At 45.3% G+C, this 16,474-nt stretch overlaps 1 protein-coding gene across 1 annotated transcript in view; it reads right to left on the bottom strand.

Annotated features, from left to right (window-relative positions):
* LOC140388180 (dynein axonemal heavy chain 3-like) overlaps positions 1–16,474 on the bottom strand; it is a 1,528,048-nt gene that overhangs the window by 575,800 nt on the left and 935,774 nt on the right. The window contains exons 44-48 of the mRNA XM_072471941.1: positions 12,361–12,580; positions 11,420–11,533; positions 11,153–11,302; positions 8,157–8,339; positions 599–737 (exon numbers count right to left, since the gene is read on the bottom strand). Of these exons, the coding sequence (XP_072328042.1) occupies positions 599–737; positions 8,157–8,339; positions 11,153–11,302; positions 11,420–11,533; positions 12,361–12,580 (806 nt within the window). The remainder of the gene's footprint in view (positions 1–598; positions 738–8,156; positions 8,340–11,152; positions 11,303–11,419; positions 11,534–12,360; positions 12,581–16,474) is intronic.

The raw sequence follows: 16,474 nt of genomic DNA, 5'->3' as shown, positions 1-16,474 counted from the left end.
CATTTCCTGCCCAGAGCCAACCCCCCAGGCCGTCACTCACCTCCTCGCTGGTCGGCGTGAGCCTGGAGCACCGGGTCACGCCGATGAAAAGGAGGTTTGATTCACGTCGACGTGAACGGTCATCACGTCGACGGGACTTCGGCCCATCCGGAAGGGAGAATATCGGCAGGCCGAAAATTGGCTGCCTTGCGCAGACCCGTGACATTCTCCGCGGCAGCGGCGCCATTAACGCCCCGCCGACTTTTCTCCCTTCGGAGACTTCGGCGGGGGCGGGATTCACGGCGGCCAACGGCCATTCTCCGACCCGGCGGGGGGTCGGAGAATGACGCCCCAGGTTCCAGAAACAACGATAGAACACAGGAGGCCATTCAGCTATTGTGCTGCTGCTGCCTCATTAACGCTCTATCCAATTATTGGCCATTCTCTGCACTTGTAACTGAGCCCCGAGAATTCCTTCCTGGCTGCGTATTTATTCAATTATATCATAAAAGTTCCTCTGCTGTTGTTAGAGAGGTAGCATTAACCGTCTTAACTCCATGTGTGCATGAAAGACTGTAAGATCTAATTTAACTTTATTTGTTGTCACGGTAAGACTCACCAATCAGAAGCGCATGCCCACTTGGCAGTTTGAGAATCCTGCTGACACGTGAGATATGCTCAATGGCAAAACTGAATATCACCAGGTCCATGGGAGCCTTACTGCTTCGATTGAATTCATGCAGATAGTGTTCAATAACCTGCATCAGGAAGACAAATGCAAGGCTTGAATATCAGTTATACAAATCGCTCCAATTCACTGGGTATGATGTTACAGAGCATGTTTATCACTGTCATTGTGGCTTTGGGCATGTTTATTACTGTCATTGAAACACTGGCTATGACGTTACAGAGCGTGTTTATTACTGCCATTGAAACACTGGCTATGACGTTACAGAGCGTGTTTATTAATGTCATTGAGGCACTGGCTATGACGTTACAGAGCGTGTTTATTAATGTCATTGAGGCACTGGCTATGACGTTACAGAGCGTGTTTATTAATGTCATTGAGGCACTGGCTATGACGTTACAGAGCGTGTTTATTAATGTCATTGAGGCACTGGCTATGACGTTACAGAGCGTGTTTATTAATGTCATTGAGGCACTGGCTATGACGTTACAGAGCGTGTTTATTAATGTCATTGAGGCACTGGCTATGACGTTACAGAGCGTGTTTATTAATGTCATTGAGGCACTGGCTATGACGTTACAGAGCGTGTTTATTAATGTCATTGAGGCACTGGCTATGACGTTACAGAGCGTGTTTATTAATGTCATTGAGACACTGGCTATGACATTACAGAGCGTGTTCATTAATGTCATTGGGACACTGGCTATGACGTTACAGAGCGTGTTTATTACTGTCATTGAGACACTGGCTATGACATTACAGAGCGTGTTCATTAATGTCATTGGGACACTGGCTATGACGTTACAGAGCGTGTTCATTAATGTCATTGGGACACTGGCTATGACATTACAGAGCGTGTTCATTAATGTCATTGGGACACTGGCTATGACGTTACAGAGCGTGTTTATTACTGTCATTGAGACACTGGCTATGACATTACAGAGCGTGTTCATTAATGTCATTGGGACACTGGCTATGACGTTACAGAGCGTGTTTATTAATGTCATTGGGACACTGGCTATGACATTACAGAGCGTGTTCATTAATGTCATTGGGACACTGGCTATGACGTTACAGAGCGTGTTTATTACTGTCATTGAGACACTGGCTATGACATTACAGAGCGTGTTCATTAATGTCATTGGGACACTGGCTATGACGTTACAGAGCGTGTTTATTACTGTCATTGGGACACTGGCTATGACGTGACAGAGCGTGTTTATTACTGTCATTGAGACACTGGCTATGACATTACAGAGCGTGTTCATTAATGTCATTGGGACACTGGCTATGACGTTACAGAGCGTGTTCATTAATGTCATTGGGACACTGGCTATGACATTACAGAGCGTGTTCATTAATGTCATTGAGACACTGGCTATGACGTTACAGAGCGTGTTTATTACTGTCATTGAGACACTGGCTATGACGTTACAGAGCGTGTTTATTACTGTCATTGGGACACTGGCTATGACGTTACAGAGCGTGTTTATTACTGTCATTGAGACACTGGGTGTGATGTTATAGAACATGTTTATTACTGTAATTGAGACACTGGGTGTGATGTTAATGAGCGTGTTTATTACTGTCATTCAGACACTGGGTATGCTGTTACAGAGCGTGTTTATTACTGTCATTGAGACTTACTGTCATGGAATTGTGCAGTGTAGGTTAACAAGGGCTGCAGTGTAGAATTGTGCAGTGTAGGTTAACAAGGGCTGCCCCACCCACTCACATAACTGGTTGGTAGTTAAGTGTCAGTCACCTTAATCTACTTTGATCTAAAAGCAGGTGAGGGAGGGGAGTCAACTGAGGCCAATTTAAAAGAGCAACTTGTAACTCACTCCCAGTGAGTCCACCCAGTGAGCCAGAGAAGACACAGCCAGAGTGAGACACAACTAAGAGTGAGTTTGGGAATTTGAAGCTAGGTGGGAATTCGAAGCTTGGGGGGGGAGGAGGTACTTTTTATCCCTGGTAAGTGACTGGTAAGTAGTTTTTCTTTTCATTGTCTAATTTATTTATTTTTTCTTTTGTTTTTTGGAATTGAAGTTGTCTAAGTTTACATAAGGTTTAAGACATGGCAGGAGATCCCAGACCCGTGACATGCTCCTCGTGTGCGATGTGGGAGCTCAGGGATATGTCCACTGTCCCTGGCTCCTTCACGTGCAAGAAGTGTGTCCAGTTGCAGCTCCTGTTAGACCACTTGATGGCTCTGGAGCGGCGGATGGACTCACTTTGGAGCATCCGCGATGCTGAGGACGTCATGGATAGCACGTTTAGCGAGTTGGTCACACAGCAGGTGAAAGTTACTGAGGGAGATAGAAAATGGATGAGTAAAAGACAGAACAAGAGTAGGAAGGCAGTGCAGGTGTCCCCTGCGGTCATCTCCCTGCAAAACAGATATACCACTTTGGATACTGTTGAGGGAGATGGCTCACCAGGGGAAGGCAGCAGCAGCCAGGTTCATGACACCGTGGCTGGCTCTGCTGCGCAGGAAGAAGAATGGCAGGGCTATAGTGATAGGGGACTCAATCGTAAGGGGAATAGACAGGCAGTTCTGCGGACGCAATCGAGACTCCAGGATGGTATGTTGCCTCCCTGGTGCAAGGGTCAAAGATGTCTCGGAGCGGCTGCAGGACATTCTGGGGGGTGGGGGGAGGGTGAACAGCCAGCTGTCGTGGTGCACATAGGCACCAACGATATTGGTAAAAAATGGGACGAGATCCTACAAGCTGAATTCAGGGAGTTAGGAGTTAAACTAAAAAGTAGGACCTCAAAGGTAGTAATCTCAGGATTGCTACCAGTGCCACGAGCAAGTCAGAGTAGGAATGTCAGGATAGATTTGATGAATGCGTGGCTCGAGAGATGGTGCAAGTGGGAGGGATTTAAATTTCTGGGGCATTAAACCAGTTCTGGGGAGGTGGGGCCAGTACAAATCGGATGGTCTGCACCTGGGCAGGGCTGGAACCGATGGCCTGGGGGGGGCGGGGGGGGGGTGGTTTGCTCGAGCAGTTGGGGAGAGTTTAAACTAATGTGGCAGGGGGATGGGAACCGATGCAGGAAGTTGGAAGGTAGTAAAACAGGGACCGAAACAAAAGGCAGTAAGGGGGAAAGGCAGAGAAGCCATCGTCAAAAATCAAAAAGGGCGACAGTACAAGGTACAGTGACTGAGGGGAGCTCAGTGAATAGGCCCAGTAATACTAAATGGAATAAAACGGGAAGTAAAAACATAAATGGTAAGCGATGCGGCAGGTTGTTACATGAAGATATGGATTCAACGACAAGGAAAATTAGGAGAAAAGTTAAGAGGAAATATAACTTAGGAGAGGTTACTGATCAAGGTGTTAAGATTCAAAACAGAGGTATAAAAGCCAACATAAGTGTACTTCACCTGAATGCTCGTAGTATTCGGAATAAGGGAAATGAGTTGATGCCGCAAATCATCGTGAATGACTATGATTTAGTGGCTATTACTGAAACATGGTTAAAGGATGGTCACGACTGGGAGTTAAATATCCGAGGGTATCAAACTATTCGGAAGGACAGAGTGGATGGTAAGGGAGATGGTGTAGCTCTGTTATTTAAGGATGACATTCGGGCAATAGTAAGGGATGATATCGGTGTTATGGAGGATAAGGTTGAATCCATTTGGGTGGAAATCAGGAATAGTAAGGTGAAAAAGTTACTGATAGGAGTAGTCAATAGGCCACCAAATAGTAACATTATGGTGGGGCAGGCAATAAACAAAGAAATAACGGATGCATGTAGAAATGGTACAGCAGTTATCATGGGGGATTTTATTCTACATGTTGATTGGTTTAACTAGGTCGGTCAAGGCAGCCTTGAGGAGGAGTTTGTAGAATGTATCTGCGATAGTTTCCTAGAACAATATGTAATGGAACGTACGAGGGAACAAGTGGTCCTAGGCCTGTGTAATGAGACAGGATTGATTCATGATCTCATAGTTACGGATCCTCTCTGAAGGAGCAATCACAATATGGTTGAATTTAAAATACAGATGGAGGGTGAGAAGGTAAAATCAAACACTAGTGTTTTGTGCTTAAACAAAGGAGATTACAATGGGATGAGAGAAGAACTAGCTAAGGTAGACTGGGAGCAAAGACTTTATGGTGAAACAGTTGAGGAACAGTGGAGAACCTTCCAAGCAATTTTTCACAGTGCTCAGCAAAGGCTTATACCAACAAAAAGGAAGGACGGTAAAAAGAGGGAAAACCAGCCATGGATATCTAAGAAAATAAGGGAGAGTATAAAATTGAAGGAAAAAGCATACAAAGTGGCAAAATTAGTGGGAGACTAGAGGACTGGGAAATCTTTAGGGGGCAACAGAAAGCTACTAAAAAAGCTATGGGGAAGATGTGCAAACTCCACACAGACAGTGATCTGGGGCCAGAATTGAACCCGGGTCCTCAGCGCTGTAGGAAGCAGTGTTAACCGCTGTGCCACCATGCCACCCCATGGAGCGTGTTTATTACTGTTATTGAGACATTGGTGGTGATGTTATAGAACATGTTCATTACTGTCACTGGGGCACTGGGTATGATGTTATAGAGGGTGTTTATTATTGTCATTGGGTATGATGTTATAGAGCATGTTTATTATTGTCATTGGGACACTGGCTATGATGTTATAGAGCGTGTTTATTACTGTCATTGAGACACCGGGTATGATGTTATGGAGCATGTTTATCCCTGTTATGGGCCAGGGTTTAGAGAACCCCAAAGTGTATCATGGTTTCACCTGACCCACAACTTTTACTAGATTGGGGTATGGGGAGCACACGGCCCACTCTACAGGTGTGGTAGAGCAGAAATGGAAAAGTATTTTTTAAAGCAAAACAATGTTTATTCTATGAACTCAAGTTAACCTTTTTAAAACATACAGTGAACATCTTAGCAACCATTAATTCAAATACAACCTCCAAAGAATACAACACTAAGTAATCCTTTAAGCTTTCCTTTCAACATCCATAAGACTTAAAACACCTTTTACCAGAAGCACATCAGGTTAAAGTCACTACTGTTATTAGTTTTAAATCACCAGGATCGATTTGCAGTCTTTAGATTACAGAGAGAGACTCTAATACACCTTCTGGCTGTGACTGCAGCTATCCAGCTCTGAAAACGAAACTAAAACACACCCTGCAGCAAACAGCCTAAAATGAAAGTAAAAAACTGACAGACAGCCCAGCTCCACCCACTCTCTGACATCACTGCAGTAATAAACACCCATTTCTTAAAGATACTCTCACTACAGATATTTATATACACACCCATTTATAACACCCATTTCTTAAAGGTACTCTCACATGACATTACTGTCATCGAGGCACTGGGTATGACGTTATAGAGCATGTTTTTTACTGCCTCTAGGATACTGGGTATGATGTTACAGAGTGAGTTTATTGCTGTCATTGAGACACTGGGTATGATGTTGTACAGCGTGTTTATTACTGTCATTGAGACACAAGCAATGATGTTACAAAGCATATTTATTACTGTAATTGAAACACTGGCAATGTTGTTATAGAGCGTGTTTATTACTGTCATTGAGACACTGGGTATGATGTTATCGAGCGTGTTTATTACTGTCACTGAGACATTGGATATGATGTTATATAGGTGTATATTGCTGTCTTTGCGATGCTTGGTATGATGTTATATCGGTGTATATTGCTGTCTTTGCGACACTTGGTATGATGTTATATAGGTGTATATTGCTGTCATTGAGACACTGGCTATGATACATAGGTGTATATTGCTGTCTTTGAGACACTGGCTATGATACATAGGTGTATATTGCTGTCTTTGAGACACTTGGTATGATGTTATATAGGTGTATATTGCTGTCATTGAGACACTGGCGATGATGTTACAAAGCATATTTATTACTGTCATTGAGACACTGGCAATGTTGTTATGGAGCATGTTTATTACTGTCATTGAGACACCGGCAATGATGTTACAAAGCATGTTTATTACTGTCATTGAGACACTGGGTATGATGTTATAGAGCGTGTTTATTACTGCCATTGAGACACTGGGTATGATGTTATGGAACGTGTTTATTACAGTCATTGAGACACTGGGTATGATGTTATATAGGTGTATCTTCTGTCATTGAGACACTGGGTATGATGTTGTATAGGTGTTTATTACTGTCATTGAGACGTGTATGATGTTATATAGGTGTTCATTACTGTCATCGAGACACTGGGTATGATGTTATGGAACGTGTTTATTACTGTCATTGAGACACTGGCAATGATGGTACAAAGCATGTTTATTGCTGTCATTGAGACACTGGGTATGATGTTATAGAGCTTGTTTATGTTTTTTAAAATAAATTTAGAGTACCCAATTCATTTTTTCCAATGAAGGGGCAATTTAGCATGTTCAATCCACCTACCTTGCACATCTTTGGGGTGTGGGGGCGAAACCCATGCAAACACGGGGGAGAATGTGCAAACTCCACACGGACAGTGACCCAGAGCTGGGATCGAACCTGGGACCTTGGTGCCATGAGATTGCAGTGCAACCACTGCGCCACCGTGCTGCCCACAGAGCGTGTTTATTACTGTCATTGATGCACTGGGTATGATGTTATAGAGCGTGTTTATTACTGTCATTGAGACATTGGGTATGATGTTATATAGGTGTATATTAATGTCATTGAGACACTGGGTATGATATAGAGCGTGTTTATTACTGTCATTGAGACACTGGCAATGATGTTACAACGCATGTTTATTACTGTCATTGAGACACTGGCAATGATGTTACAAAGCATGCTTATTACTGTCATTGAGATACTGGGTATGATATAGAGCGTGTTTATTACTGTCATTGAGACACTGGGTATGATGTTATATAGGTGTATATTAATGTCATTGAGACACTGGGTATGATATAGAGCGTGTTTATTACTGTCATTGAGACACTGGCAATGATGTTACAACGCATGTTTATTACTGACATTGAGACACTGGGTATGATGTTATAGAGTGTGTTTATTACTGTCATTGATGCACTGGGTATGATGTTATGGAGTGTGTTTATTACTGTCATTGAGACATTGGGTATGATGTTATATAGGTGTCTATTACTGTCATTGAGACACTGGGTATGATATAGAGCGTGTTTATTACTGTCATTGAGACACTGGCAATGATGTTACAATGCATGTTTATTACTGACATTGAGACACTGGGTATGATGTTATGGAGTGTGTTTATTACTGTCATTGATGCACTGGGTATGATGTTATGGAGTGTATTTATTACTGTCATTGAGACACTGGGTATGATGGTATATAGGTGTCTATTACTGTCATTGAGACACTGGGTATGATATAGAGCGTGTTTATTACTGTCATTGAGACACGAACAATGTTATTATAGAGCATGTTTATTACTGTCATTGAGACACTGGGTATGAGTTATATAGGAGTATATTGCTGCCCTGAGACGTACGTTCTTCAGCTCGTTCATATCCGTTATTTCATTATACACCTTCTTCCCCTTTTGATTAGTTTTTGGTGACATGTAATCACCAAAAAAGAGAGTGCGGGTGTCGTCATCACTGAGATCTCTCCCGATGACTGTGTGGTTGAAAAGGTTGTTGATTTTTTCCTTGAACTGTGTCTGCACAACATTCTGAAAAAAGAAACAAACTTCAACAAACCCATCCGGACAAATCTGTCAGTAGAGCTCTTACCTTCCAGCTGTGGATATGAGCTATGAACAGTTTGGTTAGAGAATAGTCAGTCTCTTCACTGAGGCGCTCTGTGCCTGTGATCTTCCACCTCTCACTGAGGGGCTCTGTGCCTGTGATGTCTCACACATCACTGAGGGTCTCTGTGCCTGTGATCTCCCACACTTCACTGAGGGGCTCTGTGCCTGTGATGTCCCACACTTCACTGAGGGGCTCTGTGCCTGTGATGTCCCACACTTCACTGAGGGGCTCTGTGCCTGTGATGTCTCACACATCACTGAGGGTCTCTGTGCCTGTGATCTCCCACACTTCACTGAGGGGCTCTGTGCCTGTGATGTCCCACACTTCACTGAGGAGCTCTGTGCCTGTGATGTCCCACACTTCACTGAGGGGCTCTGTGCCTGTGATGTCTCACACATCACTGAGGGTCTCTGTGCCTGTGATCTCCCACACTTCACTGAGGGTCTCTGTGCCTGTGATCTCCCACACTTCACTGAGGGTCTCTGTGCCTGTGATGTCTCACACATCACTGAGGGTCTCTGTGCCTGTGATGTCCCACACTTCACTGTGGGGCTCTGTGCCTGTGATGTCTCACACTTCACTGTGGGGCTCTGTGCCTGTGATGTCTTGCACTTCACTGAGGGTGTCTGTGCCTGTGATCTCCCACACTTCACTGAGGGGCTCTGTGCCTGTGATATCCCACACTTCACTGAGGGTCTCTGTGCCTGTGATGCCCCACACTTCACTGAGGAGCTCTGTGCCTGTGATGTCTCACACATCACTGAGGGTCTCTGTGCCTGTGATGTCCCACACTTCACTGAGGAGCTCTGTGCCTGTGATGTCCCACACTTCACTGAGGAGCTCTGTGCCTGTGATGTCTCACACTTCACTGTGGGGCTCTGTGCCTGTGATGTCTTGCACTTCACTGAGGGTGTCTGTGCCTGTGATCTCCCACACTTCACTGAGGGGCTCTGTGCCTGTGATGTCCCACACTTCACTGAGGAGCTCTGTGCCTGTGATGCCCCACACTTCACTGAGGGTCTCTGTGCCTGAGATCTCCCACACTTCACTGAGGGTCTCTGTGCCTGTGATGTCCCACACTTCACTGAGGGTCTCTGTGCCTGTGATGTCCCACACTTCACTGAGGGTCTCTGTGCCTGTGATGTCCCACACTTCACTGAGGGTCTCTGTGCCTGTGATGTCCCACACTTCACTGTGGGGCTCTGTGCCTGTGATGTCCCACACTTCACTGTGGGGCTCTGTGCCTGTGATGTCCCACACTTCACTGAGGGTCTCTGTGCCTGTGATGTCCCACACTTCACTGTGGGGCTCTGTGCCTGTGATGTCCCACACTTCACTGTGGGGCTCTGTGCCTGTGATGTCCCACACTTCACTGTGGGGCTCTGTGCCTGTGATGTCCCACACTTCACTGAGGGTCTCTGTGCCTGTGATGTCCCACACTTCACTGAGGGGCTCTGTGCCTGTGATGCCCCACACTTCACTGTGGGGCTCTGTGCCTGTGATGCCCCACACTTCACTGTGGGGCTCTGTGCCTGTGATGCCCCACACTTCACTGAGGAGCTCTGTACCTGTGATCTCCCACACTTCACTGAGGGTCTCTGTGCCTGTGATGTCCCACACTTCACTGAGGAGCTCTGTACCTGTGATGTCCCACACTTCACTGAGGAGCTCAGTATCTGTGATCTCCCACACTTCACTGAGGGTCTCTGTGCCTGTGATCTCCCACACTTCACTGAGGGTCTCTGTGCCTGTGATGTCCCACACTTCAATGAGGAGCTCAGTACCTGTGATCTCCCACACTTCACTGAGGGTCTCTGTGCCTGTGATCTCCCACACTTCACTGAGGGTCTCTGTGCCTGTGATGTCCCACACTTCACTGAGGAGCTCTGTACCTGTGATGTCCCACACTTCACTGAGGAGCTCAGTACCTGTGATCTCCCACACTTCACTGAGGGTGTCTGTGCCTGTGATGTCTCACACATCGCTGAGGGTCTCTGTGCCTGTGATCTCCCACACTTCACTGAGGGTCTCTGTGCCTGTGATCTCCCACACTTCACTGAGGGTCTCTGTGCCTGTGATGTCCCACACTTCACTGAGGGTCTCTGTGCCTGTGATCTCCCACACTTCACTGAGGGTCTCTGTGCCTGTGATCTCCCACACTTCACTGAGGGTCTCTGTGCCTGTGATGTCCCACACTTCACTGAGGAGCTCTGTGCCTGTGATCTCCCACACTTCACTGAGGGTCTCTGTGCCTGTGATGTCCCACACTTCACTGAGGGTCTCTGTGCCTGTGATGTCCCACACTTCACTGAGGGTCTCTGTGCCTGTGATCTCCCACCTCTCACTGAGGGTCTCTGTGCCTGTGATCTCCCACCTCTCACTGAGGGTCTCTGTGCCTGTGATCTCCCACCTCTCACTGAGGAGCTCAGTGCCTGTGATGTCCCACACTTCGCTGAGGGGCTCTGTGCCTGTGATCTCCCACACATCAGGAAGATGCGTTTGCAATATAGTCAGGCACTGGCACTGGAGTGTTTTGTGTGGGTGGGGGTCAGTGAGAGTGGATTAATAATATTTTTCAGGTCATGTGATCTCTTAGTTGGGCAGGTCATGGATAAAAGCCAAAATATATCAATCAACTGATGGCTAAAGGTGAAAAGACAGCAGGTGAAGCCTGGCCCCGGGCTGTGACAGTACTCATCACCAGAGCAATCATTCTCATTCTAATTTTGCAAACCTTTACAATATGAAAGAATAACTTTCTGTCCTGAGTGCCAACTAATCGATCACAGAAGACACGATAGATCTCATGAATCCAGAGTCTCATTAGTTTATAATCTCCTTCAATTCCATGAGGAATGCAGTCCGATTTTAACAGGAATAAACCCTGGAAAAAAATGACAGGCAAATTAAAGAAAATAGATTGCAACTGTGACTAATGGATAATTGACAATATGGTGTAATTAGGATTATTTCAGTACTAATTGTTCTGAGATTGCATTACCTGAATTACCCTCGAGAAATCTCGCAGATTAAATATGTAATGTGATTTGGATGGGGTAGGGAGAAAATGTTCCAGTGCTTGGACGTACACTTCTGTAGTAGCCCAGACCAAAATCTGTACAGGAACAAATAATAACCATGAAAACCTTATATCTGAAATCAAGACAACAACAATGTCAACAATTGCGAATCACAATTCAGCAACATCAGCTACAGGAGAAGCTGTTATTGTCCCAAAAAAAGCTGTATTTCACAATCTCAGGATGTCCGTAAACACCTTACAGTCAATGAAATATTTCTAATGTTGCAATGTCAAAACACAGCCAATTTGCACATGGCTAGTTCTAATAAACAGAAACATGATAATAATCAGATCATTTGTCTTAGTGATTTTAGTAACTTGAGGATACCAGCAGTAGTATAACAAGGATACTCTTCCCACGCCAGTAACTCTCTCCCAGTCCAGTCCTTGTTGGGACAACCAACAACTCCGGATCCTGCAACACAGGACCCTCTTCTTGTCATCTTTAACAACTCCACCTCCAACCTGGGAAGCTTGTACTCCACGAGTCCCACGGCGAGATCAACAATAGTTTCCCCGTGGTCCTCGTGGCGGTCATGACAGTGATGTTGACTGATGGATAAATGTTGGTCAGGAAACTCCCCTCTCCTCTTCGAAATTGTGAGTTCTACCCTCTAAATATCCTCTCAAACTCAAGGGACAAGGTTTAGTTACACAGTTACAAAAGTCTGGAGCCTGAGAATTCACAATATGTCTGTGCGGATCTCCATTTTGAAGAATTCAAATTGCGAATATTGCCTGTTGGCGGAACTTAAATTCTGTTTTACAAGGTAATGTTGCAACTTAATTACCAGTCTTAATTACCAGTCTCCAGCTTTTTGCAGGTTTCTGAGTGGGTTTAGATTCAAACCTGATCTTACCCTGGAATATCTTTTCAGTGAGTTATCAAATCCCCTATTGAAGTGCCAGTCCACCATAGGTTGGAAGATAGTCTTCATGGTTTCTTCACTGAAAGCATCTATGGCGATAATATTGAAGTGACGGAGGCAACGCGGAGTGACAGCTTGTCGCCCACCATCAGGTGGAGCCATTGCTGCCACTATGGACATGCCATGGAGAGGCAGAATGCTGGTGTCCTTCCTGTAATCACACAATGTACTGTTTAACTCGAGATCTACAATCAGCACCACACTCTCAGAAACCCCCAAAACAACCACTAGTCCCATGTATATGTACCCTAGAAACAAGCTGTAGCTCAGCTGGTTAAACAGCAAATGTGTAGAGGTCTACAAGATTATGAGGGGCATGGATAGAGTGGATGGGCAGGCACTCTTTCCCATGGTGGAACGGTCAGTCACTAGGGGCATAGGTTTAAGGTACGTGGGGCAAAATTTAGAAAAGGTGTGCGAGGCAGGTCTTTTACACAGAGAACATAGAACATAGAACATAGAAAATACAGCACAGAACAGGCCCTTCGGCCCACGATGTTGTGCCGAACCTTTGTCCTAGATTAATCATAGATTATCATTGAATTTACAGTGCAGAAGGAGGCCATTCGGCCCCCTGAGTCTGCACCGGCTCTTGGAAAGAGCACCCTACCCAAACTCAACACCTCCACCCAACACCAAGGGCAATTTGGACATTAAGGGCAATTTATCATTGGCCAATTCACCTAACCCGCACATCTTTGGACTGTGGGAGGAAACTGGAGCACCCGGAGGAAACCCACGCAGACACGGGGAGGATGCGCAGACTCCGCACAGACAGCGACCCAAGCCGGAATCTAACCCGGGACCCTGGAGCTGCGAAGCAATTGTGCCATCCACAATGCTACCGTGCTGCCCTTAAGAACAAATAAATCTACACTATATCATTTTACCGTAATCCATGTACCTATCCAATAGCTGCTTGGAGGTCCCTAATGTTTCCGACTCAACTACTTCCACAGGCAGTGCATTCCATGCCCCCACTACTCTCTGGGTAAAGAACCTACCTCTGATATCCCTCCTATATCTTCCACCTTTCACCTTAAATTTATGTCCCATTGTAATGGTTTGTTCCACCCAGGGAAAAAGTCTCTGACTGTCTACTCTATCTATTCCCCTGATCATCTTATAAACCTCTATCAAGTCGCCCCTCATCCTTCTCCGTTCTAATGAGAAAAGGCCTAGCACCCTCAACCTTTCCTCGTAAGACCTACTCTCCATTCCAGGCAACATCCTGGTAAATCTTCTTTGCACCTTTTCCAAAGCTTCCACATCCTTCCTAAAATGAGGCGACCAGAACTGTACACAGTACTGCAAATGTGGCCTTACCAAAGTTTTGTACAGCTGCACCATCACCTCACGGCTCTTAAATTCAATCCCTCTGTTAATGAACGCGAGCACACCATAGGCCTTCTTCACAGCTCTATCCACTTGAGTGGCAACTTTCAAAGATGTATGAACATAGACCCCAAGATCTCTCTGCTCCTCCACATTGCCAAGAACTCTACCGTTAACCCTGTATTCCGCATTCATATTTGTCCTTCCAAAATGGACAACCTCACACTTTTCAGGGTTAAACTCCATCTGCCACTTCTCAGCCCAGCTCTGCATCCTATCTATGTCTCTTTGCAGCCGACAACAGCCCTCCTTACTATCCACAACTCCACCAATCTTCGTATCGTCTGCAAATTTACTGACCCACCCTTCAACTCCCTCATCCAAGTCATTAATGAAAATCACAAACAGCAGAGGACCCAGAACTGGTCCCTGCGGTACGCCACTGGTAACTGGGATCCAGGCTGAATATTTGTCATCCACCACCACTCTCTGACTTCTATCGGTTAGCCAGTTCGTTATCCAACTGGCCAAATTTCCCACTATCCCATGCCTCCTTACTTTCTGCATAAGCCTACCATGGGGAACATTACCAACAGAGAGTAGCGAGTGCCTGGAACGCGTTTCCAGGGGAGGTTGTGGAAGCAGATACATTAACGGCGTTCCAAAGGCATCTCGACAAATACATGGATAGGATGGATATTGCACAAGGAGGTGCTGAGGGTTTTGGCCAAGCGTGGCATCATGACCGGTACAGGTTTGGAGGGCCGAACGGCCTGTTCCTGTGCTGTATTGTTCTTTGTTCTGTGTATGGGATTGGATCCCTATTAAAATAATAAAAACAAATTACTGCAGATGCTGGAATGTGAAACAAAAGAGAAAATGCTGGAAAATATCAGCAGGTCTGGCTGCACCTGTAGGGAGAGAAATGAGCTAACGTTTCGCGTCCGCTGACTCTTTGTCAAAGCTGGATCCCTATTGCAGTGCTCTAGGCCCAGGCCCTCCTTACCCCCAATGAAAAATTACAGCACCTTGCTGTGCTTCGCGAATGATCATCGAGGATTTGCCTTTGCCTACAAAACTGAAGAAGATGATGGGTGAAAGATGGATAAAGAGACTCAAGTTACAGATCAGACATCTTTCAATAGGCTTCAGGGACCAAATGGCCTCCCCACATTTCTGTGAATATTTGTGGAATAATCATCCAGAGGCTTAGAATCTGGTGACATAAATTCAATTCATTCAATTAATTAAATACAAAATAAAGAAAACGAATCTGAGTATACATAGAACATAGAAAATACAGCAAAGAACAGACCCTTCGGCCCACAATGTTGTGCCGAACCTTTGTCTTAGATTAAGAACAAATTAATCTACACCCCATCATTCTACTGTAATCCATGTACCTATCCAATAGCCGCTTGAAGGTCCCTAATGTTTCCGACTCAACTATTTCCACAGGCAGTGCATTCCATGCCCCCACTACTCTCTGGGTAAAGAACCTACCTCTGACATCCCCCTATATCTTCCACCATTCACCTTAAATTTATGTCCCATTGTAATGGTTTGTTCTACCTGGGGAAAAAGTCTCTGAATATCTACTCTATTTAGTCCCCATATCATCTTATAAACCTCTATCAATTCGCCCCTCATCCTTCTTCGTTCTAATGAGAAAAGGCCTAGCACCCTCAACCTTTCCTCGCAAGACCTACTCTCCATTCCAGGCAACATCCTGGTAAATCTTCTTTGCACCTTTTCCAAAGCTTCCACATCCTTCCTAAAATGAGGTGACCAGAACTGCACATAGTACTCCAAATGTGACCTTAATGATCATAAAATCATTATCAATGGTCATAAAAATCTATCTGGTTCACTAATGACCTTTAGGGAAGGAAATATGCCATCCTTACTTGGCCAGGCCTACAGGTAACTCCAGACCCACAGCAATATGATTAACTCTTAACTGCCTCCGATGTGACCCAGTGAGCCATTTATTTGACAGCTGTGTGTGTTTGATACAACTAAAAATAAAACCAGAGAGATATCTCAGCATTGACTGAGGCATTGGAAATGACAATGGCAAACCCAGTCCTGTTGACTCTGCAAATTTCTCCTTACTAACATCTGGAGGCTTGTGCCTAGATTGGGAAAGCTGTCTCACAAGACTAGTCAGACAACAGCCTGCCATGGTGATGCTCACTGAATCATACCGTACGATGTTGCAGGCACCACCACTACCATCCCTGGGTATGTCCTATCCTTCCGGGAAGACAGACCCAGCAGAGGTGGCGGGAGGCACAGTGATATACATTCAGGATGGAGTTTTCCTTGGAGGCCTCAACACTGATTCCAGACTCATGGCATCAGGTCAAACACGGGCAATGAAACCTGCCAATTACCACCTACCCTGCCCCCTCAACTGATGAATCAATACTCCTCCATGTTGAACACTACTTGGAAGAGTCACTAAGGGTGGCTAGGACACTGAAGTCCCCCACCCAGAGTACATTCTATGACCATCATCAAGTGTGGCTCAGTAGCACCACTGTTGACCAAGCTAGGCGAACTGTGAAGGACATATCTCCGAGATAGTGACACTGGATATGATGCTTTCATAAGGGATGAGGACCTGCAAGCTGAGTGTAGGAAGTTAGGATATAAACTAAAATGCACAACCTCAAATGTAGTGATCTCAGAATTACTCCCAGTTCCA

Source organism: Scyliorhinus torazame, chromosome 13 (genome assembly GCF_047496885.1).
Source record: "Scyliorhinus torazame isolate Kashiwa2021f chromosome 13, sScyTor2.1, whole genome shotgun sequence".
Lineage (NCBI taxonomy): Eukaryota > Metazoa > Chordata > Chondrichthyes > Carcharhiniformes > Scyliorhinidae > Scyliorhinus > Scyliorhinus torazame.
Note: the sequence above shows the minus strand (reverse complement) of the source record. Positions and strands in the feature narration are given on the sequence as shown.